At 39.6% G+C, this 24057-nt stretch overlaps 1 protein-coding gene and 1 long non-coding RNA gene across 2 annotated transcripts in view; one reads left to right on the top strand and one right to left on the bottom strand.

The window, feature by feature from the left end:
* The window catches only part of LOC134800833 (sodium-dependent noradrenaline transporter-like), a 33634-nt gene extending 13829 nt beyond the window's left edge, over positions 1–19805 (bottom strand). Inside the window, exons 1-9 of the mRNA XM_063773390.1 lie at positions 19721–19805; positions 18074–18135; positions 17704–17802; positions 16925–17084; positions 5433–5480; positions 4668–4748; positions 3867–3989; positions 3002–3133; positions 809–871 (exon numbers count right to left, since the gene is read on the bottom strand). Coding sequence (XP_063629460.1) covers positions 809–871; positions 3002–3133; positions 3867–3989; positions 4668–4748; positions 5433–5480; positions 16925–17084; positions 17704–17802; positions 18074–18135; positions 19721–19772 — 820 coding nt within the window. The 5' untranslated portion in view covers positions 19773–19805. The remainder of the gene's footprint in view (positions 1–808; positions 872–3001; positions 3134–3866; positions 3990–4667; positions 4749–5432; positions 5481–16924; positions 17085–17703; positions 17803–18073; positions 18136–19720) is intronic.
* Positions 1–24057, top strand: part of LOC134800861 (uncharacterized) — a 176467-nt gene that overhangs the window by 3082 nt on the left and 149328 nt on the right. The window lies entirely within an intron of this gene.

Genomic DNA, 24057 nt, shown 5'->3' with positions numbered 1-24057 from the left:
TAGTATAGGTACGTATTCACACACAATTTGTCGCCAATGTTTTTCCATTTTAATATAGCACTGTAATTCCCATTAGGCAGTCGCCAGCTATTACACTGGAGTCCCTCGAGCCCGAACGCGCAGCCGTGACTAAATGACGTGTCGCTTAAAATATTACCTGCGTAAGTGCGTAATATCCAAGTAATAACTATTAAGGTAAACATACTAGTGCTCGACATGCTAATGCCCAATAGATAACAACTTGCTTTCACCTCTCTTAACATTGACTTAAGTTTCAAGATGACATGTACTGAGACCGCGTCGAGTACTAGTACGTTTACCTTACAAACAGCTTATGACATTGTCTAAAATTACATTTTAACGCATTCACTGTTAACTTAACGTTTTCGTAGCACTATGCTCGTAGCCGATCTGAACGTTTTCCCGCTTGGTAGAGGAAAGCGACTACGAATAGAGAACCCTGAATAGACAGCACTCAATATGTTAAGTTTCGCGAACTCTCCTACAAAAAGCCGCTTAAAACATACAGTCGATCGCAGCACAATTTCAGTAGGGTGTACTTTCTGAACAATAAGCGCCACTTCCACCATCCCTCTAACCCGGGGTTAAGCGGTTAAACCGTTAACCCAGTGTCAATTTGTACTGGTAGCCATGGTAACTCCAGATTTAACCGGTTAATCCGGGTTAGGTTAGTGCAAGTGGCGCTAATAGTCAGACGTTAGGTATAGTTATTCTAGTTCGTTGCCCGACCCAACCATCACGATATTGTTATCACGTTATGTAGACTTCAATCAAGTTAAATATTTACCGATAATCACATTGTAGTAGAAGGACACGTAGAACGCCACCATCACAGCGCAAAACCCTACACCTGAAACATATGTAACATTTAACCTTTTAACCGCCATATAATTTTTATCGAGCGTGCTCGTGTCGGCGGTACGAAGTTACACGAAGTTTTATCTTATTTATCAGACCGCGGCGAAATGAGCCCGATATTGTATGTCTTATATATCAGTCTACGGCGGTTAAAAGGTTAATCAGTCAATTTAATCAACCCTCGACGCAAAAAGAGGGGTTTTACGTTTGTCGCCAATGTCTGTCTGTCTGTTACCTCTTTACGCTTAAACCACTGAACCGATTTAGGTGAAATTTGGTACGAAGATAGTTTGAGGCGCAAGAAAGAACATAGGATAGCTTTTATCAATCATTTATCATCATCACTCCACGCAGAGGAAGTCGCAGGCAGAAGGTAGTGTTACAAAATCAGTAAATTTTATGTAGGTACAAAGGCACTTAGAACTTAATTAGATCTGTGTAGATATTAAAATGCAGTTTAGTTCTAAGTTTCAGTTTATCAAAGCTAAACTTAGTCAAAGCAATCTAGACTCTGCGGACGACATTTTCTAATAAGAGTTCACAAAGTAGTGAAGAAAACGAAGATCGTATTATGCGACGAAATATTACTTCATACTGTTCGTTATTCGTTCAAATAACTTCAAATAACTTTCCAAGACGAGTATTTTTTTAATTTAGGTACTGGACGGGACATATTGAGTCCGTGACTTTATGCCATAGTGTCGATATTTAAAGCATTCACTGCCACCCTCTTTTCCTGGATATTCACCTATAAAAGGGTGAAAGTCACGGTGACGCATATATGCGTCGGTGGCAGTGAATGCGTTAAGACGAGAAAATGACAGAATTTAAGGTTGACTCACGCTAGACGACCGGGGCGGAGCTTACGGCGCTTCGTTTTCTATGTAAAGCACCACGTGATCACCAATTAGCCGTCATAGAAAATGACATAACGGACGCCTCAGCCCGGGCCCGGCCCGGTCTAGCGTGAGTCATCCTATAAGGTTACGGGCCTGACGCAAATTCCATCGTTCATTGCATCCCGGGCGATAACTCGTAAAGTGGTTTTTAAGGGCGATGTAATGTATAATGAACCCTCGTGAATGTAACAAACACATAGAGGTACAATAATATAGAGATGAAACGGGGGAGGGGCCAAACGACCGAACGAGATGCACTTATGGAACTTTCAGTAGGAGTAGCAGAGAAAACGGCTTATTGCTTGTCCTTGTCACAGTCGCACATTTTGTTTGTTCCCCACCATAAATTTAGTATGGTTTATGGTGGGCAACAAATAACCCGACCGAATTACGTAGATTGTTTTTGGTATGTTGTCAGGAATGTTAAAACGTGTTTTTAATATTGTGGCATTGCGTATGTTTTGTCCCTCACAGAGGCACACGTAGACCACTTCTATAGGATGCTACCTTCTATGAACAAACACTAAAAACAAAATTTGTTATCGAATCTCAGATTCAGATTCAGATTTTTATTTGCTTAAACATGGCATTTACAATAGCTCTTAAATACAATAGAGCTACATGTTTGGTCATAGAGACATGCACATAATGTGTAATGTCATGTGTGTCGCATGCATCATATTTAAATTAAATTAACTCGATTGAAACTTTGTCAGATGATAGTTTTTAGGGTTCCGTACCCAAAGGGTAAAAACGGGACCCTATTACTAAGACTCCGCTGTCCGTCCGTCCGTCCGTCCGTCTATCCGTCCGTCCGTCCGTCCGTCTGTCACCAGGCTGTATCTCATGAACCGTGATAGCTAGGCAGTTGAAATTTTCACAGATGATGTATTTCTGTTGCCGCTATAACAACAAATACTAAAAAGTACGGAACCCTCGGTGGGCGAGTCCGACTCGCACTTGTCCGGTTTTTTTTAAATAAATAATATCACTGATTTAAACTTTCACGATTTTTACACATTATTAAAAAGTACAAAGTAGTAGTAGTATTAAGTCCCGTTGTACTATTTAATAATAAATAATATCGTCAGCCGGCTGTATCACGATGGAGAGACCGTCAGCTGATGCCCTCGGTACGTAGAAGCCAGATGGGAGCATCTATCACTTATTTAAATGCTCCAAAGGGATGTCAGTTTCCAATGCCCTTCAGCCTAGGTACATACCTTTAAACAGTGGGCATATTTTCCATAGCGTGATCGGGCCTTGCCGGTTGTACTGGCCCAATATCAACTCCATGTAGAACAGGGGGACGGCGCCGAAGATTAGCATTAACGTGTAGGGTATTAAGAAGGCTCCTGAAATACAAGTATGTACATATATTATAACAACGGAAATTGCAAGTAATTTAAAATGGTGGCTAAACTGAACTGAACATTTATGGACTATATACACTATATACACTAACACATTCGGTGCGGCAGCGCCTATCCCAAACTTACTGCCAGTGCTTTACGAGTCATATACTTCCCGTATGAGAATGTCTGATTTGGGTTTAAACTTACATTTTCCCGTACCACGTCCTTACTTTAAAAAGGTCCCTACAGACATGTAATATTATCGATTTAAAAAAATCTAAACGGATATGATGGTCGTTCTTGTCTACCTGACAGCGTGATAAAACGGTATCCGTCACTTTCAATCACGCTCTGCACCGTTAGCACGGTCGCATTTTTATCGCTTGTCACCATGCCTGTCACGTTCTAACAAGTATGTACCTAAGTGCGAAAGTGACTATTAGTTTTGTGAAGCTGCCTTCATAACAAAAAAAATTTACTTCTTGTTGTAATAAATAACTAAATAAATAATAATGATGTACATGTAGTGCATAATTATTTCGTATTTTCACGGAAAGGTACGAACGTGTCTTGATATTTCAGTCAGACTCGGTACAAAAAGTACCAAGGTTAATTGAAGTAGCATGACAAATGAACGATTGAACGTTTCCGAGAAAATACGAAGGAAAACAATTATACACTACATCTGTAGGTGATGTTACTGTTGAACCATAGACAAAACTGTTGAACTTACCACCACCGTTCCTGTAACAGAGGTAAGGGAATCGCCACACGTTGGCCAGGTCAACGGCAAACCCAATGATGGAGAGCAGGAAATCCGCCCCCGTCCCCCACGTTTCTCGTCCGTCGTCCGGTTCTGAAAAAACATGATTTATTTATTTGTTAGCCTGTTGTGTCCCACTGCTGGGCAAAGCCCTCCCTCTCTTTCTTCCACGCGTCTCGTTCTATAGCAATATATTAGGCCAATCTTTCCGAAAGACGTCAAGATTCTGCCGCCATCTCCTTCGAGGTCTGCCGTGACGCTTCACTGTTTGGTGTCCACTCGGTAGTTTTCATGGCCCACAAGTCGTTTGGCATACGGCAGGTGTGTCCGGCCCAGTCCCATTTAAGCTTAGCGGCTGTCAGGGCTTCGTCGGCTACTTTGGTTTTGGAGCGCAGGATGGAATTTCTGATTCTGTCAGTCAATTTGACACCAAGAATACAGCGCTCCATCGCTGTCTGACAAAATTTGAGGGAATGCTTTTGAGCATTTGAAAAACCATTTTTAAATCGTGCATCTATCTCAGCATGATGCTATGCTATTATATGCAAATACATAGAGCGTTTTCACACTGTCCGATCCGATATCGGATGTCGGATACGACTACAAGGAAGCAAAAAGTAAAAAGTGGCTTTTTTATACATAGTGGGATCATTATATACCTAACATGTCATTCACTATTTCTTCTAATACCCTAAGAATGTTTTACTGACGAAAAGCTAAAATAAGATTTAATTTGAAGATTCATTTGAATGTTTTTTTTTTTACACTTACCTGGTTTAATGCTGCTCGCTCTAATCCTTTTCGATGCATCATTGTAGTACGTTTCTTCTTCTATTAGAACTTTAGGCTCTTCTGCAAGAAATAAAAATAAAACGTCAAATTATTGTTTCAAACCAGCGGGTGAATGCAAAGAAAAGAAAGAGTGATAACTCCATACATCAGTTTTCTTACCAAATCGCGAGTTATTTCGTAGTCGACATCTAGCGTCAAGTAGTGGATCTATCAGTACCACTACTTGACACTAGATGTCACAAGTGTTGCTACTCACGAAAAATTTAGGGAATATTTAGGCAAAGCTCTGCGTAGGTGGCACCATTAGCACATACAGTAAACAAACCTCATTGACATAATCAATGACACATCACACTTCACGTCAATCACATGGCCTACCGCGAAACACAACAATCGAAAGTTCGATTTCTGCCTATCTATCACTCTTGCTTATTCGATCGATAGAGAGGCAGATAAAGAAATCCCAATTTTCGCGTTTTGCGGTAGGCCACTTGTAAACAAACCGCCTTGGTGCATCAATGTCATAGTGAAAACTTGTCAAAAAACTGTTTAAGGCCTAGTATGTATAAATTACTCTATGGTTTACTAAACAAATTAGTGCTGCACTCTGGCGGCAGAACATTGCAGTAATACTCCCTATTTACAACTAATATTATAAGCAGGAGGAGTTGAAGCAGCATGAAAACTTAGGGTGATCGGACTCTAAGAACTATTTCACGTTAAAATCAAGTTACCCTTACTTACTTTTGTAACAGGATAGGGTGACCACGGATCCTTTTGTCGATTTGTGATCTGCGAATACAAGGAGCAATTTTAGTTAAGGGGCTACCCCACGCCAATGACCTTCGATCTGAATCCCTTAGTTTTCTAATGTTTTTTATAGCTTATTATATTAACAGCAATGGCTTTAAGCAATATAGTATCCCATATTTACTTCAAAGTTCATTGTCTTTGAGATATTTGGCATCAAAGTTGAACAATTTTGGGCTAAAAAACTGGTTTTCTGGCCATAACTTTTGTGTTAATTAGTTTAAAATTAAAACCCTGAACACGTTTTTCAAGACGTCAAAGACGAAGCCAAATATGTAGATTTCGTACATATAAGATCCTTCACTGCAAACTAGATACGAAAAAAGTTTTTTTTTTTAGATAATGTTTAAAAAATTCATAAAAAAATAAGTATTCATTTCTTTCAAAATCCGGTGGACAAAACCGGAGATAAAAGATTGAAAAACCGATAACCGTTTGTCTTATAATTCTATCTGTAGTGCAAAAAAAGGAGATACGATTCAAAACTGGTAATATTAATTTAATATTAATTTTGAATATGTCAAAATATCTTATGATATTTATTTATTTTATTTAAAGTACAGCGAATCGCTTAGCGTGGTACGGGCATGTGATGCGGAGGGATGAAAGTCATGTGATTGTGATGTCGAGAACGGTATTGCGAATGAATGTGGAGGGAGGTAACGGGAAAGGAAAACCGAGGAAGAGGTGGATGGACTGTCTGAGAGATGATATGAAACGAACGCAAATGAATGATGAGGTGACGGGAGATATAGATGAAAAAGACATGCTGCGGCGACCCCAAATGAATAGGATGATACAAGCAATAAGCTAATGATGATGATTTATATTTTAATATATTATGAAAAATAGCCATTCGTGTGATTTGTACGTAGAAAGACCACCTTTTTAAACATAAATATCAAAATTTCTGTATACAGACCATAGAGAAATATAGTAAGAATAGAGTGCTGACTCTATACATCAGTTTTGGTACCAAGACATCTGATAAACTTTATGTACAGCGTATTGCACACGGGGCGTTTAGCTCTGAATTTAATTTCTAATGTCTGGGCAGTGATGCTGAGTGTCACTTTGTACAATGTATTGCACATTGGGCGGCACGAGACTATTACACTACGGAACCCTAAAAACCATAAAACTCCTTCAAACACCAATACCGCTCAATTCCCAACGGCCGCGTGCCTCCACGACATTAGCGCTCCATTTTTGAATTCCAATAGAGGTGAGGAATTATTGGTGAATTTTTCCGCATCGGAATCCCTTTATTGCTGGCTCTATTAGGAGGGCGGTATGCGAGGAATAAGATAAAATGGACTTAAGGGTATGCTGGGTGAAATGGGAGACGTAATAGACTTTTTTTTTAACTTCATCGTGATTTATATGACTTTTTAATTATGAATTTTATCAGCCAATGCACCAGGATTCATTTAAAACGGTATGCGAGAACAAGACTAGCAGGGCTCGGAACCGGTATTTTTTAAAAACCCCGAAATAGCCCAATATTTTGAATTATTTATGCTCTTTACGTAGGCCTGAATCATGTATTTAGGTAACAACTCTGTATTATTAGGTTGACCCATTAAAAATGAAATAATAAACCAAAGAACGAAAAAGAACGTAATAATACCGGTATTTTTGTATGGAGCAAATACCGGTTTCCGACCCCTGAAAACTAGAATATTCAACGGGGCCTAGTCGTTTCTTCGCTTAAATAGTGTTTAGTTTTAAGTCTGGTTTTAAGTAAAATGCATCAATTATATGCTAGTCTGTAAGGTATTTGTAATATGGATTGCCTTTTAATAAGACAAAACAGCACAGGAACGCTGCCTACTTGATGGGCACCCTGGTATTATTAGCTTTAGTTATTTTATTTGTAGTTAGTTTTAGTTTTATATTCATTTTATAACACTTATTTTATAATAAATGAGTTAAAATTTTAAATGGACATTACTGAGATGGGAGACGTGATCGTTTTTATTTAACTCTGTCGGGATTCAGATAACTTTACTAATAATGACTTTAATACGCTATCATTAAAGTCTCGCCATGTCCATTCGTCTGTCTCACAGTCTGTCAACCATTATCATTGTAAATACCAAAACATAACTACCCACGTTATCACGTAGGTCGTATCAAAACGACATCAAAATCAGATCAAATGATTAAATCAGAATCGATATATATTATATCTTAACTTCACTAAATAAATAGCTAACAGTGTAATAGCGCCACTTGCTCCATTCCACTTACCCGGGTTAACCGGTTAAACCTGAAGTTACCATGGTTACCAGTACAATTTGACACTAGGTTAACGATTTAACTTCTTAACCCCGGGTTAGTGATTGTGGTGCAAGTGGTCCTAAATAGTCGTAAAAATACAGTAACCCGCTTAATACGATCACGTCTAATACGATTTCTTACTTAATAAGTACTTACCATTAATACCTATGAAATTTTGCACTGGTCCGTTTGACTGGTTTTCATATAATTTTTCACGCTTTCCCACGTGTAGGTATTTCATCTTTCTTTCCCTACTGATTTTTCTTAAGTCGGTTGTGTGTAATGTAGGAGCCTTAAGGATGACTCACGTTAGACCGGGCCGTGTCCGGGCCGGAGCTTCAGGCGCTTATTTTCTTTTCTATGACATGACAGGTGACCACGTGGTGCTATAGAAAACGATGCGCCTGAAGCTCCGGCCCGGACACGGCCCGGTCTAACGTGAGTCATCCTTTAAAGCCATAAGATAGTATCCATTTTAATCCATTCACCTTATCTTAAGAAGTGAGTTCTATACCACATTGTTGCACCATTCCATTCATTCATTCAATAGTGCCTACCGGTCAAAGGAGCAGGAAAACGTTTTGAAAGTTCAAACAACAGTTACAAAAGTACGGTTCAGTAGTTTCTATCCTTACCCCCTACAATACATTCTATATCTTGTTACTTTTAATGCGGCATCCTGTATACAAATAAACGATATTTATTTATTTAATTATATTTGGGAAGAATCTTGCACACCACCTAGCCCCAAACTAAGCATAGGGTCTAAGATAAGGTCTTGAGAATTGAAAGAATCTTAAAATGTACTTGGCTATATACCTACTACATAGAGACTACTGTTATACAGGCTGCTAAAAAATAAGTGCATTCCCGTTGCCAGGAAAGTTTTAGGATTATACGGAGCAACTTTTACTATGGAACAAAAAAATTGGCTGTTTCATACATTTAGGATGATCTATTTTCTATGGGAGAGTATATTTTTTTCGCATAGTAAATGTTGCTCATTGTCAGTATAATCCCAAAACCTCCCTGGCAACGGGAATGCACTTATTTTTTAGCCACCCTATACATATAAAAATATATTTTTCAGTACTGCTTCAGAATGACAATATACTTATAAATAAACTTTTTGAATTCCCATTAAATTCTACGGAAGTTCACAACAACCGCTTAAGCTTGATGCAAGTACCGCGCTCAAGCGGCTGATTGTACCAGAGACAGATAATTAATAATGATAACTAACTACTCTGGTGCGTGTGGCGTGGCGATATTATTCGTATGGTATGGATGAAATTTTCTGCCCTCTTACACACGTCATAAGTTTACGGTAAAAGTTTGTATGTGTCTTTTTTTATTTGTGTGCACAACTAATTTTTCGCTTTTACTGTGAAACGAATGGACAAATTAATAAAATCATTAAATCAGACATATATCCATATTTATTAAATGTTAAACATATTTAATAATTTTGCATGCATTTAATGTAGGTAGAGTTAGACCAAGAAAAGTCTGCTGCGATTCTGACAGCCCTCGCAGTGCCAGTGTTATTTTAAACGTCAAACTTCTATGAAATTATGACGTATAAATAACACTTGCACTGCGTGGGTTATCAAAATCGCTACAGACTTTTCTTGGTCTAACTCTAGATATGTACTTATAATGACGTCGCAGTATTTGTCAATGCTTCTGTGCGGAATCTGTTTATGATAGTCAATGGGTTCGAGCACGGTTCGAGTTAGATAAGTAATAAAATGGGTATTGTAGCGTAAACCACTGTACGTCTACCACCAGTTTTTACATTGACATAACGCTCACGTCTACGTAATTTACTTTCTGTACATCTCGCTTGCACTAATATGCGATTACGAGCGAGATGCATAGAAAGTAATTTACGCAGACGTGAGCGTATATGTCAATGTCAAAACTGATGGTAGACGTACTGGTCTAACTCTATGTGTCTATAGGTGTCAGATGAGTTATTAACTAACGAGAAGGTTTTAATTTTTGTCGAGAGTTTTCCAATGTTAAAATTCATAGTTTTTGTCGTTTTTGTCCCCAATTTTAACAGTCGTTACTATAATTTGTCTTTGGTATGGCAAGTTTCCACGGTCACCGCTTAGTAATGCAGCCCGTTGCATACTTTCCGATAAGTGGGAGCCATGTTTTGACAAGTTAAAGCCTCGTCCAAGTTTTAAACTGTACAGTCGCCGTCAGATATATCGGAGCGGCCAAGATGCTCAGAAATATCTGAACGCGCCTTTATTGCCATGGCGTCAGAGTGCATGTTTACTTAGTAGTCGTTTGTGTGATTCACGCCAATCATTAAGGGGCTACTCGAGGTTTTCATAGATTTTTGACAAGTTTTAAAACGTATCTCCCATAGTACTTTTGCACAGCAGATAGAATATTTTATAAGACAAACGGCTATCGGTTCTTCAAACGTTTATTTCCTTTATTGTCTACCGGATTTTGAAAGAAATGAATACTTATTTTGTTATGATTTTTTTAAACATTGTCAAAAAAACACTTTTTTCGTAACTAGATTGCTGTGAAAGATCTAACATATACGAAATCTACATATTTGAGTTCGTTTTTTGACGTGTCTAAAATTTTAAACTAATTAACACAAAAGTTATGGCCAGAAAAACAGTTTTTTGGTCTAAAATAGTTGAATTTTGATGCCAAATATCTCGAAGACAATGAACTTTGAAGTGAATATGGGATAATATATTGCTTAAAGCCGTTGTTGTTAATATGATAAGCTACAAAAAACATTAGAAAACAAAAGGATTCAGATCGAAGGTCATTGAGGCATGGGATCCCCTTAAGATAATCTTGACGACCGGTCTGGCCTAATGGGTAGTGACCCTGCCTATGAAGCCGATGGTCCCGGGTTCGAATCCTGGTAAGGGCATTTATTTGTATGATGATACAGATATTTGTTCCTGAGTCATGGTTGTTTTCTATGTATTTAAGTATTTATATATTATATATATCGTTGTCTGAGTACCCACAACACAAGCCTTGAGCTTACCGCGGGGCTTAGTCAATTTGTGTAAAAATGTCCTATAATATTTAATGTCCTATAATATTTAATGTCCTGTAATATTTATAATCGTGAAGGTCGTATCTAAACCAGTTCACAATCATAACATATTGTTTTAGGTAATCGGGCTCCCAGACTATAAAAGACTGTTAAAACCATAACCCTTTTTATAAAGGCTGTAGTCGGTTAAATTGAGTCTGTACCGTAAACCGGGGTTACTTTGATTCGTGGGGTAACCTTGATCATCGATTTATGAACTATAAGGAGTTGGTTTCTAAGCAGTTTTATCATGTATTTGTATTTCTGTTAAGGTCGCCAACCACATCATAAAAGTCTTAAGTAGGTACGCGTTCAAAAATCATCTGCCTATTCCTCAAAGGTTACCGGGTTCGATCAACTATTAAATTTCTTGTTCTTATTCTGTCCCATCAGCGAGGAGACAATAGTAGCATAGTTTGCTAGAAAAACTGCCGTACCGTGTTCTAAAAACATGCTTAGTAGATGTCCCACTATGGAAAGGCCTTATAACTACCACTAAAAAGCAAGTTTGGTTCATTTAAATACGAAAAAAACTAGGATTTTAAGAGTGACTCAGGAGACCGTAACCATGGCAACGAGTGACAAGAAAAAGTTGATTAACCCACCCCACGAATCAAAGTAACCCCAGTTTACGGTAATAGACTTGTGCAGCCAATAAACAAGAAGAGGTAATAATACCAAGAACCGGAAAGAGCTCTATTTGTCCAAGTAGACAGGATCGGATCTAGGCGTCACTGCAATTATATTTATTTATTTAATTTGTTTAAACTTTATTGCACATGTTTACATAAAAAGAGTACAAATGGCGGACTTAACGCCTTGACGCATTCTCTACCAGTCAACTATTAAAAACCATTATAATTGTAACTTTATTTTTTTACTTCAGTTTTTGACGGTTCCGTAGACAAATGGGCAAAACAGAACGTCCATCTGCCTGTCTGTCTGTGTGTCCGAGTACACCGAGTTGTGAAACTCGGTGTACTCGGAAATTATAAGTTATTTATTTTTATGAAATTTGGAACGTAGGTTTATATTGTAACTTGTAAGCTGCTACGTACTTAATTTAGAAGTTGAAATTTACGGAAATTTATGGATATAATCACTCCAAAAGTCTTAAATAATTTGAACCGAGTGTGCAAAAAGCATTAAAAATATTCAGTAAATAAGACTAAAATGTAGGTATAGTTTCCACCAATTTTGATTATTCTTATTAAAATGACATAAGTGCTACGAAGATAGGCCCTTTTGATTCTTTGGATATTTCTATGTTATATCTAGGTAGATGATTAGGTAGGTGACGCCGTATATTCATACTTCTTTCTAATTTTATTTTTGAAACCTCATCAAATGGCCCTAGTAGTTTTGCCGCTATACCTATCATTAATGCCGGTATTACTGCAATGTTCTGCCGCCAGAGTGCAGCACTAAGAGGATATGTTCACTGACAATAAAATATGACATTGATACATCAAGGCGGTTTGTTAACAAGGGCCTACCAGGAAACGCGAAAATCGAAACTTTGTTATCTGCCTCTTTATCGCTCGAATATGCAAGAGTGATAGAGAGATTACATAACAAAATTTAGATTTTCTTGTTTCGCGGTAGACCCCCAGATTGTGATGGATAGTGGTAGTGGCGCCCCCTACGCAGAGTTTTGCGTAATGTTCCCTATTAATACCAACTGCTAAAAACATATTTTTTCCTAGTTTTTCTGTAGTCAAGTAAATGGAAGTTCGGCCCTGGATTTATTATCCAGTTGTTTACGCTACAATACCCATTTTATTACTTATCTAACTCGAACCCATTGACTATCATAAACAGATTCCGCACAGAAGCATTGACAAACAACGAAGGTTGACTGGTAGAGAATGCCTTGTAGCATTAAGTCCGCTTTTTGTACGTTTGTATTTTCCTTGTGCAATAAAGATTAAATAAAATAAATAAATACTGCGACGTCATACATGGCGGGAAGAAGTTGACAACTCGAGACACAACACAAAATTAAAGAAATTTGAACCTTATGTAATTCTACTTTAAGTTAAAATTTCTTCAATTTTATATTTTGAGGTATCAAATTCTTCCTGCCGTGTACCGACTGTACCGTTAAGTTCATATTGAAATTATTCGGAAATTAACTTCTACATACTTTGTAAAATGTTTGCACTTCGATTGTACTTATTGTATTTTTTTATTGAATATAGAACCGATGGTCGGTCATTTTAGTACCTATTCTTGGAGTTAGCACTTAATTACATACACCATTTTGTACTAGAATAGCTCATGTTTACCTCTACGTGTAGCACGATTTTTTGTTCACATTTTATGTATCTAAACGTGAGTGTCGTTTTCACACTCTAGAATTCTAGATTGAATCGTGTTATATGCGTCATCTAGTCGGGAAGTAATCTGTGTTAAGCCTGCAGCATTAAAGTAATATTGTCGGAATAACATTTTTAAAACCAATGCTGGCAAGATAATAACTGTATTGAAGCTGGTTTCAAGATTGTACGGTCAAGAAATTTAATTTCATTAGGTACCACTGTATATATCTTGTTTGTAAATAAATAATTAAAAAAAAAAACAGTAGGTACCACCTACTAGGTACCATTTCGTACCTTGTCATAGTGACAATAGTACGAGGTCTATAGGTAGCTGTGCCGTTCTCGAAAACGTTCTCAATAGGGAATATTAGGCAAACATAGTGAAAACTAGTGATGTACCGACTATTGATTTGGCCGACTAGCCGACTAGCCGACTAATCGGTGCTCGGATGGCCGATTAGTCGGCCGACTAGTCGGCTAGTCGGCCGGATCATTAATTTCGTCTAAGTTCGGTTCAGATGCACTTAAAAAATAACCGTTTTACCCCTTTCGTCGCGCTATTCGTCATATTATAAATAGTGACGCTGAATAATAAAATAAAATAAAATAAAATCCTAAGGCTATATTTCATGCGACAACCGGACAAACGGACAAGAAAGCGACCAAGCGGTCAATAATTCGAACAAAAGTTTTCGTAAGCACCCTAAATAGGACCTTGGGTAAAATAGGTGAAAAACTTATGGTAAATATTTGCTGTTTATTTCTTTTTGCCCTATTTTTCTGTCACTTATAATGTGCCGACTAATCGGGCATTTTTGCCGACTAGTCGCCGACTAATCGCCGACTACAAATGAGGCCGGATAGTCGGCTTTCCCGACTAGTCGGCGACTAGTCGGTAGATCCCTAGTGAAAACTTGTCACAAAACTGTTTAAGGCCTAGTATCTATGTTACTCTATGGTTTACTAAACAAATTAGTGCTGCACTCTGGCGGCAGAACATTGCAGTAATACTCCCTATTTACTACGTAACGTACGTATTTAACGTTATAGAGAACGGCACAACTCGAGGTCCCTTCTAGAATGAGTATGATTTTAATTTTAATGTTAACATCGACTCCATGGCTCACTATAATCTTACCGTGCGGTGAAAACTCCGATGCCTCTAGTTATTAATTTTAGAAAATCGTAAAATATGGGACACCGTACTGGTGGCCTAGCGGTAAGAGCGTGCGACTTTCAAACAAACCCCGTTCAAACCCCGGCTCATACCAATGAGTTTTTCGGAACCTATGTACGAAATATCAATTGATATTTACCAGTCGCTTTTCTTTTCCTCAAGCTGTGAAGGAAAACAGCTTGAGGAAACCGGACTAATCCCAATAAGGCCTAGTTTACCCTCTGGGTTGGAAGGTCAGATGGCAGTCGCTTTCGTAAAAAACTAGTGCCTACGCCAATTCTCGGGATTAGTTGTCAAGAGGACCCCAGGCTCCCATGATGCCGTGGCAAAATGCCGGGCTAACGCGAGGAAAATGTTGTAAAATATGGGACACTCTAAATGCAATCTTACCCTTCCTACGCATCCCTAAAATCCCTAATTGATGTCTTCAGTAACGTTTCGTTTTCGAGTTTTGCGACGAGGCTGTTTTCGTCCGATGCAATCGGAATATCCGCTCAACCGTGCCGTTTGCTCCGATACTCTAGGATACGAGGAATAATTTCGCGTAAAAATCTCAGCCGTTTTAAAGGCCAATTTCCACGAACATCTAAATGATGTCACAATTACATCCATATAAGTTGATATAAGTGAATATTTAAAAACAGATTCTAATAAATATTAACCATAACTTCAGCCAATCTATACACCTTTTGTGCCGTGTCCGATGTCGGGTTACTAAGAATATGTATGAGGCCTTCATTGGTTGGTGTATAATATGAATGATTTTAGATTTCTGCCGACCTGTCAAACCGCTCCCTCGGGGTCTCGTGGAGTTTTCAATCTGCGAGATTTTTTCATAAATTATGATTAGAGATTAATAAGAATTTGTTTTTTTATCGTTTTTAGGGTTCCGTACCCAAAAGGTAACGGGACCCGATTGCTAAGGGATCCCCCACATAATACAGGGTGTCCGTAGCCATTGGACAAAGCCGAAATGTACATATGCATTAGGGTAATTAGAACCAGTACATACAAAGTATCATAACAATCGGTGTAGCGGTTACGAAGAAATTAACCAATTACGATTTTTTTACTTTGGAGCAACCTGTATGTGTTAGTAGCTTCTGAGGTAATAAATAGTATGAAACCTTCTTCGACCGTTTTGATTATCTTTTTTATTTATGACATTTATAAGATTCTGACTTTTGACAAATGTCATCATTGCCACACATTTTCAAACAAATTCTCAAAAGCACTGCCAATGATTAATACAGTATGTTTATTTTTGTTGTCGATTATTGGAAATAACTTTTGTTTGATAATTTATTTTTTTATCTATTGTTCTAATTTAAAAAATATTCCCGTTAGAGCATTTCTGAGAAGTAACCCTGTATATGTCGACGCGGAATTGGCAAAATCCGATAGGAAAAGCTTTATGTTGCGCAATAAGAGCGAAAAAGTCGTCGTTCGGCTCGACTCGCATCGGCCGGCGCCTGCCGCCGACGACGCATTGAAGGCTTTTTCGCTCTTATTGCGCAGACATGGCCGCAGCCTGGTGTTCACTTAATTATACGGCAAATGATGATGATGGAATTTCCTTTTGCAGAGTTGCTCCTTTTGACTCACATATTGATTTAGGAAGGGGAGCCAATCGAATTTTTGATGCAACATTTTGACTTAAGGGGGCACTTGACGTTCCCGTATATCACACTTTTTTGTCGTGAGCGCCACAGACTAAAAGCTTTTTCACATCACCTATTCGAAGAAGGGCATTTTCTTCCCCGCTAGGAGAGATCAAAGTGGCACTTTTCTTCCCTGCTAGGAGGGATCAAAGTTGTACTTTTCTAGGACACGATTTTTTCTTTCTTGCATACTTTTTTTTTGGTCAAATAATACATAGTTTGGAACATAACAATTTCCCCATAGTTGATGTGAAAAGCAGTATGTGTCACACGGTATCAAAATTATTTCGTCTTGGGCGTTAACACTTGAATCCCTCATTACGCTCAGGATTCAATGTACGCCCTTCACGGGAATGTATCATTTTGATCCCTTGTAACACTACTACTATTTCCTATCGGGTTTTGCCGAATGCGCGTCGATATATCTGGGGAGACCCTAAAACTTCTCTGTCCATCTGTGTGTCTGTAGACAGTTGAAATTTTCACAGATGATGTATTTCTGTTGGCGCTATAACAAAAAATACTAAACAGTCGGTGGGCGAGTCCGACTCGCACTTGTCCGGTTTTTTATGAGAATCGAGTGGTTGTAGAATTATTGATAATAGTTAATCAGATGTCGGGGATTTAGTCCATCTTTGAAATATGTAGATATATCAAAAGCTTTTTTATTGATACTCGCGTAGCTTGTTGTCTCACAGACAACTCACCCAAGGCCAGTAGTGTGCTTCCAGCAGAGCAGTACTAGTCATCACGTACTCTTTCCCCTGGAGTACCACTGGCTCGACTAAGTAAAGCGGGGCTCGCTCGCTGCTCCTGATACTGCGCATTGCTCCTTATACGATGGCTCTACATATGACTCTACGCTGAATAATACTCGGTATAAAGCAAAGAAAACTTACCCAGAGCCCGTGGTGTGCTTCCAGCCGAGCAGTAGCCGTCATCTCGAACACTCCTGCCCCCTGGCGTGCCACTGGCTCGACTTAGTAAAGCGGGGCTCGCTCGCTGCTCCTCGTACGATGGGGCGGTGTGCGTGATTATCCCGCTGCCGCTGAGCGTGGCCTGGTCAAACGATTAATTATTTTCATTGGAACAAAAGATTTCTTGGAACAGATTGTTGATTTGTATATAGATAAACAACTACCCGTCTCTGTCTGCGTGGAATGATGTTGACGATTGATAAAAACTAATGATTGATAAATACGTATGTCCCTCCCCGGGCCTCAAACTATCTCCATGACAAATTTTAAGTATGTAAAGCGTTTTAAGCTGGAAGAGGTAACAGACAGGCAAACAGACAGACAGGCAGTTACTTTCGCATTTATAATATTAAGTAGGGATTTTAATACTTCGTAGTAAATAAACACGAGTAACATGACCCAATCCCATTAATTGCTAGATTACTCTCCTCCAAAGAGTTATCTCTCCTCGCACATTGCGTATCTATAATAGTAAGGCGTATCTATAATAGGAGTCAAAATAAGTAAACGTTATATTATTATGTATCTTGTTATTACAGCGCGACCATATAAAAGGTGTATCAAAAGCTGTGCCTTTGGACAGAGATCTAGAGCACGGGCGCCATCATGGGTTGAACGCCTTTTTGAGCGCCATCAAAGTCAGATCTCACACCAAAATTTAGAACCACCACTGCCTGTGGATGCTGAAGGAGAAAACTTACCATGGTAGGAATTTTGGCATTATGGAAGTCGCGGTCGTACTGTCTCGGAGGAGGCGAGCTGATGAGGTCCGGGTCCCGATCTCCATCGCCATCGGGCTCCTGTAGAAAAAAAAAGTACATACAACGTTTGACTATATCAAGTATTATTAGCAGGAGTTGTAAGTATCCGGGTGCATTGTACAGTCACCATACGGGATTGTTAAGTCATTTAGGGTTCTCGCTAAGATATAAATTCTATAGCGTAAGTACTGAACAACCAATTTAGCCAGGACCCTAAATGGCGCAACAATCGCGGAGCGTGATGGTACATGCCCCCATGTTTGCGAAAATTTCAATAATTCGGTTAGTTACAACAAAACTGTGAGCAAACCTGAGCCTGTTGAGGCGACGAGCCCCGGCGAGACCCACTGCTGGATGACCTGTTACTGGTATCTGAAACAATAAAGACCAAAATTAGGTACTTCTGGGCGTCCGCTAGCTGGCGCGGGTGCACGGAGCGGGCCCATGCACGCGGGAGCCTTAATTGAAGGCAAAATCCGTCGCACGCGTCCGCGCCCGTTAGCGTTGCTCAACTATTATTCGTTAATGCATTCACTGCCAGGGGGCGTGGCCTAGGAACAAACTTGTATGATGGTGAACGCACATGTGCGTCAGGGGCCGTGAATGTGTTAACCTGCTCAGCCGCTCCAAATTGTCTGACGTTGTCCAGTACAATACGCGAATTTTCTGAAGATTTACAGGTACCTAATAGGCATTTTATTTTGTCAAAATGGATGTAAAAAATGCTTAGTAGAATAATCATCGACTTGATATGTAGAAAAAATGTAGGGGGGTAATGTCCGAGACAGCTCATAGAATGCCCCTATGGTGGACTCCGATAATCTTTAAACCACTGGGCGGCGTCACGAGGTTTACGGATAGGTAGGTGAATAAATAGTAATATCTGGGAGACCGAGCTTTGCTCAGAAACCATCTAAAAACTCAAAAATGCGCTTTTTCCCAGAGATAAGACCTAGCTAGATCGATTTTTCGCCCCCGAAAACCACCATGTAGCAAATTTCATCAAAATCTTTAGAGATGTTTCCAAGATCCCAGAAATATATAAATATACAAGAATTGCTCGTTTAAAGGTATAATGAATACGAACACACAATTTTGGTGGTTCGGTTGTGGAATAAACTTCCAGCCGCGGTTTGTTCGGGGAATTTTAGACGGACAACTCTAGATATCTTCATCCTTCATAATTGTGAAAAACCATGGTACAACATGAGCATTCTAATTGGCGATATTTTTCTTAAATTCCTATATAATGTATCAGTATGTAATATTATGACGAAACAAACATATTTACATGTTCAATTAACTAAAAATCCTGGATGCGGGCATTTGATCAAGCATTATTTGCTTAGGACCTCGCCTCAACAGCTCAAAATTTACTATCGCAACCTCTTATCTTATCAAACCCCGTTACTACAATATCAATCTTATTGCTAATGAAATACAATTGGTTTTCGACTGGGTAATCAAGTAAAGATATGGTGTTGAAAGAGGTTTTTTTATTAGATTTACAGGAAAGGTCGAGAGATGTCAGTTGAAGAGGATCGCTTTTCGAATCACGTGTAATGTTATATAAAAGTGTTATTTACTACGACGTATAAACAATTTTAGTCATAATTACAATAATTATCTAAAATGTTGCGAGGTTTCGTTGTGATAAAAAATTTGGTTGATAAGAAGTAAAAAGGCGAACTTATCCCTTTGAGGAATCTCTTCCATTTAACCTTTGAGTAGATGAGAGAAGACTGAAAAACGAAAACTTGGAAACGTTCGTACCTAATTTGTCATGCTACTTCAGTCAACCTCATTACTTTTTGTACCGAGACGTCCGAGACTGACTGATATGTGCAGGTCTCCGACGCTGTTACCCAGCACTGGCATGCCCGCCATGCCGCCTGCTACTCGCCTCTCGCCCTCATTCTACACCTGGATTATACACCTAAAGCTGAATATTGCTTACCTCTCGGGTGCAGGTCTCCGACGCTGTTACCCAGCACTGGCATGCCTGCCATGCCGCCTGCTACTCGCCTCTCGCCCTCATTCTCCACCTGGATTATACACCTAAAGCTGAATATTGCTTACCTCTCGGGTGCAGGTCTCCGACACTGTTACCCAGCACTGGCATGCCCGCCATGCCGCCTGCTACTCGCCTCTCGCCCTCATTCTACACCTGGATTATACGCCTAAAACTGAATATTGCTTACCTCTCGGGTGCAGGTCTCTGACGCTGTTACCCAGCACTGGCATGCCCGCCATGCCGCCTGCTACTCGCCTCTCGCCCTCATTATATTACACCTGGATTATACGCCTAAAGCTGAATATTGCTTACCTCTCGGGTGCAGATCTCCGACGCTGTTACCCAGCACGGGCATGCCCGCCATGCCGCCTGCTACGCCCTTTTCGCCCTCATTCTACACCTGGATTATACACCTAAAGCTGAATATTGCTTACCTCTCGGGTGCAGGTCTCCGACGCTGTTACCCAGCACTGGCATGCCCGCCATGCCGCCTGCTACTCGCCTCTCGCCCTTGTTCTACACCTGGATTATACACCTAAAGCTGAATATTGCTTACCTCTCGGGTGCAGGTCTCCGACGCTGTTACCCAGCACTGGCATGCCCGCCATGCCGCCTGCTACTCGCCTCTCACCCTCATTCTACACCTGGATTATACGCATAAAGCTGAATATTCCTTACCTCTCGGGTGCAGGTCTCCGACGCTGTTACCCAGCACTGGCATGCCCGCCATGCCGCCTGCTACTCGCCTCTCGCCCTCATTCTACACCTGGAACAAATGCTATATTCAGCTTCACGTGGTCAGACCAGGAGGTCCATTCTAATTTCATAAATTGTTATGGTTTTCATACGATCTTGATCATTCATTGGTGCGCATATCACGCTAGACTTTCACATGCACCAATCAGCTCGAGCGATCTTCAAGGTCATATAAAAATAAGTTGTAGATTTTATAATTGACCCGCTAGGGTTCTTTGCTCGCAGGTGCTTTCGCTACATACGATTTTTCCATTGTAAACGGTTACACTCGTAGCGCGTAGCTTATAATAAAAACACCCTTTCTAAAACCTCCGCCTGAACTCATAACTCTGGCTGCGTTACCTCTGTATTGCCATCTATATGCGCTGGGAGAGGTAAGCGCCAGCCAAACTTAAATATGTTATTTGATTAGGAATTGTTTGAATTAAAGCCGGTTCAAGAACTTGTAAGCGATTTTCGTTACATTACGGTATTTGCAGTCGATCAACTGAATTCACTGTATAAGTTCTTAAAACTGTAAAGATGTTCAGAAACGATACATGAAAAGATGCAACATCGAGCCCTCTCAGTGGGAAGGTTTGGCAGCACAGCGTCCTGAGTGGCGCAGGCTGGTGCATGACAAAGTGCGCGATTTCGAGGAGCAACGTAAAGTTGACCTCGACGCTAAACGCGACGAGCTGAAAGCACGCCAGACTGCTTCCATTCACTACCACTATGTGGCTGGTGTTCTCACATGCCCTCAATGTGCGCGGGGGTTCACCTCAAAGATCGGCTACGTCAGCCATATTCGGGCGCACGAGCGCCGAGTTAACTAGGAGTATAAGTGGTCGCCATTGGTCGAAATCGGCCGAAAGGATCATCATCAAGTCCTTAAACCGTCTAAATGGGGATTAATGGTGCTGTTTCATTTATAATAGAAGATAAAATAGGTCACTGTTTCATTGAGAAGATAATAAAGCTAACCAAAGTTTCTCTTATCTCCCGCCGGATCTCCAAACCGCACAATGAGATCGTGAAAGTCAACAACAGCGATGAAATAACTTTAAAAGGTTTCCCAATAGCTTTATTAAATTAAACTTTTGTTAGGCAAGCGTTTTTCTTTTAATTTTCGTTAAACGATAACTAATAAGCATAAGTAGGTATTGAAAATGATTGAAATAAATGTAATTGATTTATGGTGGATTTGTGAATTCACTTTCATGATTTGTTGACTTTAAAATTTGTGAATCGACTCAATCTTCAGTTTCTTAAATATACTGTAGCCTATGTAACCCGAAGCTACAACTAGTGGCTCTGTGAGCTGTAGACCTCGCGAGCTGAGCTTAAAACTGAGTAAATGTATGGCTTCGTTGTTTAGAAGAATTTAGAGAATCTAATTTGACAATTAAAACCTTAACTATCGAACCTGCATACAAAATTCGGGAATTGGTTTAGAAATGCGACCAGTAGAGTAGAACAGATGGACATACGAAACAATTTTTGGCTAACAGGCCAATTCAAACGTACACTGATATCAGAATGACGTCTAACTGATGTCATTTAGTTATCGTGCATTTCGCTGGTTCTTGTCCGTACATGTATTGGCGCAAGCGAGACGCACGATGACTACTAAATAACATGATAAAAATATCATTCCGATGTCAGTGTACGGTCGGTGCCCCAACTTAAGTATCCACGTCGCCATACTAATTGTATAGAAAAGTGGATAGAGTTAGACCAAGAAAAGTCTGCAGAGATTTTGACAGCACACGCAGTGCCAATGTTATTTGTGCCAGTGTCAAAATCTCTGCAGACTTTTCTTGGTCTAACTCTACTTATGTTAGGGAACCACTTCGAGCAACACGGAAGGGAGGCGGCATTCGCACTATTTCCCCTCTGCCGAGGTACAAGATTAGCGCGTCAATCTAATCTAGCGCGGGTAATAAAACTAGTTGCACTTGGATTTTTCACCAGACCGAGTCCAGACGCGCGCGTGAAGACTTCTGCACAAAAATGCCTGTTTGCTCGGTTTTTTGTTATAAAAAGAGGTCGGGGACATCAAATTTACAAAAAGAAAGTGTTACATTTCACATGTAATATTTTTTTTACATATCATACGTTTAATTACATTCAAACACAATTATTATACATATTATAGTCTCATGTAATTGTTGGATTTATCGATTTTGCTCGCTCAGTACAAATTGCGGATCGATCGAGCGACAAATCCGACTTCTCATCTCTCAGAATACAATAACATACTTCAACTAAAATGTGATAGTGTGCGTGTTGTGACACTTGTCACTCGTCCGTACACAAGAAGAGATCGAGGTTTGCAAGATTTGTCTTTGACGTGTGTCATTTTCTATGTATTTGTGTCGTCATTACAGATTGGATTTTGTATGTAAGTGTGTGAGAAGTGCGACTGTGTGCACCTTTCCCCCCGCGAAAAATGGCAGAAAGATTTGTACGGTGAGATATCGCTTGGGCCCCTCCCTTCCGATGTGTCGGAAGCCGGTGTTGCTCGAAGGGGAACCAACATTACCTTTTAATTAGCCTGTAAACTGCAACTGTGAAGCTTCGTGCGCGTTTGGTTTGCCAGTCTTTTCAGTCTTTGTTCCTCCTCGAGTCGCAATAGAAGGAGTTTCATGCTTTTAATTTTAGTCGAGTAAGAATTTAAATATCTAACTAATCTAAATTCTAAAGAGAATAGATTGTATAGGGGACGTGCATGAACTATAGGGGGCAGCACAGGAGCCGTCAGATCTTTGGCGCGAAGCGTAGATGTGTAGTTTATGATTCCGATGTAGCCCACAAGATGGCAGAACCTACTATGCAAGAAAACGTACCTACGAGAACGGTTGATGGTAGAACTTGCTTTGGCAATGTACATGTTTCCGATTCAGACCACAAGATGGCAGACCCTCCAACGCGCACGGTCCCTATAGTAGAGGGTTATTGTCGTACTAAATTTTGTAGTCACTGTAAATCAGTGCTGTAAATTTACTGCCATCTTTCGATACAGGATTAAAATGAAAATGAATAAAAAATATCAGTAAATGTATATATGTATGGATAAATGATTTTTTTTATTTTTAGAACGCCATATGATTTTGACCCATGTTCTTTTACTGATATGAGTAAAAATTGTTAAATATAAAATGGTGTCGCCATCTAGACGAGCATAGAGGCCAAAGGTATGGCGCCGTATATTCATGAATCAAATTTTCTTTATAGCGCAAAAAGCCATCATCTCTTGCAAACATTAAACGAATACGCTTAGCCCGCGCTTGATATATAAAAATACGATTTTTTTCATTTTTTTTAAATAAAATAATAAAATAAAAAACAACAATTGATACGAAATTTAAGTATAAAAAAATACAAAAAGTTGTGTAGCAGCATACAATTACTGGGGATGGAACCAGGGACCTCCCGATGCAAACAAAAAAAGCGAACGTTTGCAAAATGCGCCATGATAGTTCTTACTAAAGCTGACGAAATTTAGCTACTCATTCTCAAGCAAAAACGAAATATCTAAATAC

The sequence above is a fragment of the Cydia splendana genome, chromosome 20 (assembly GCF_910591565.1).
Source record: "Cydia splendana chromosome 20, ilCydSple1.2, whole genome shotgun sequence".
NCBI classification, from domain to species: domain Eukaryota; kingdom Metazoa; phylum Arthropoda; class Insecta; order Lepidoptera; family Tortricidae; genus Cydia; species Cydia splendana.
This window is presented reverse-complemented; position numbering and strand designations above follow the sequence as displayed.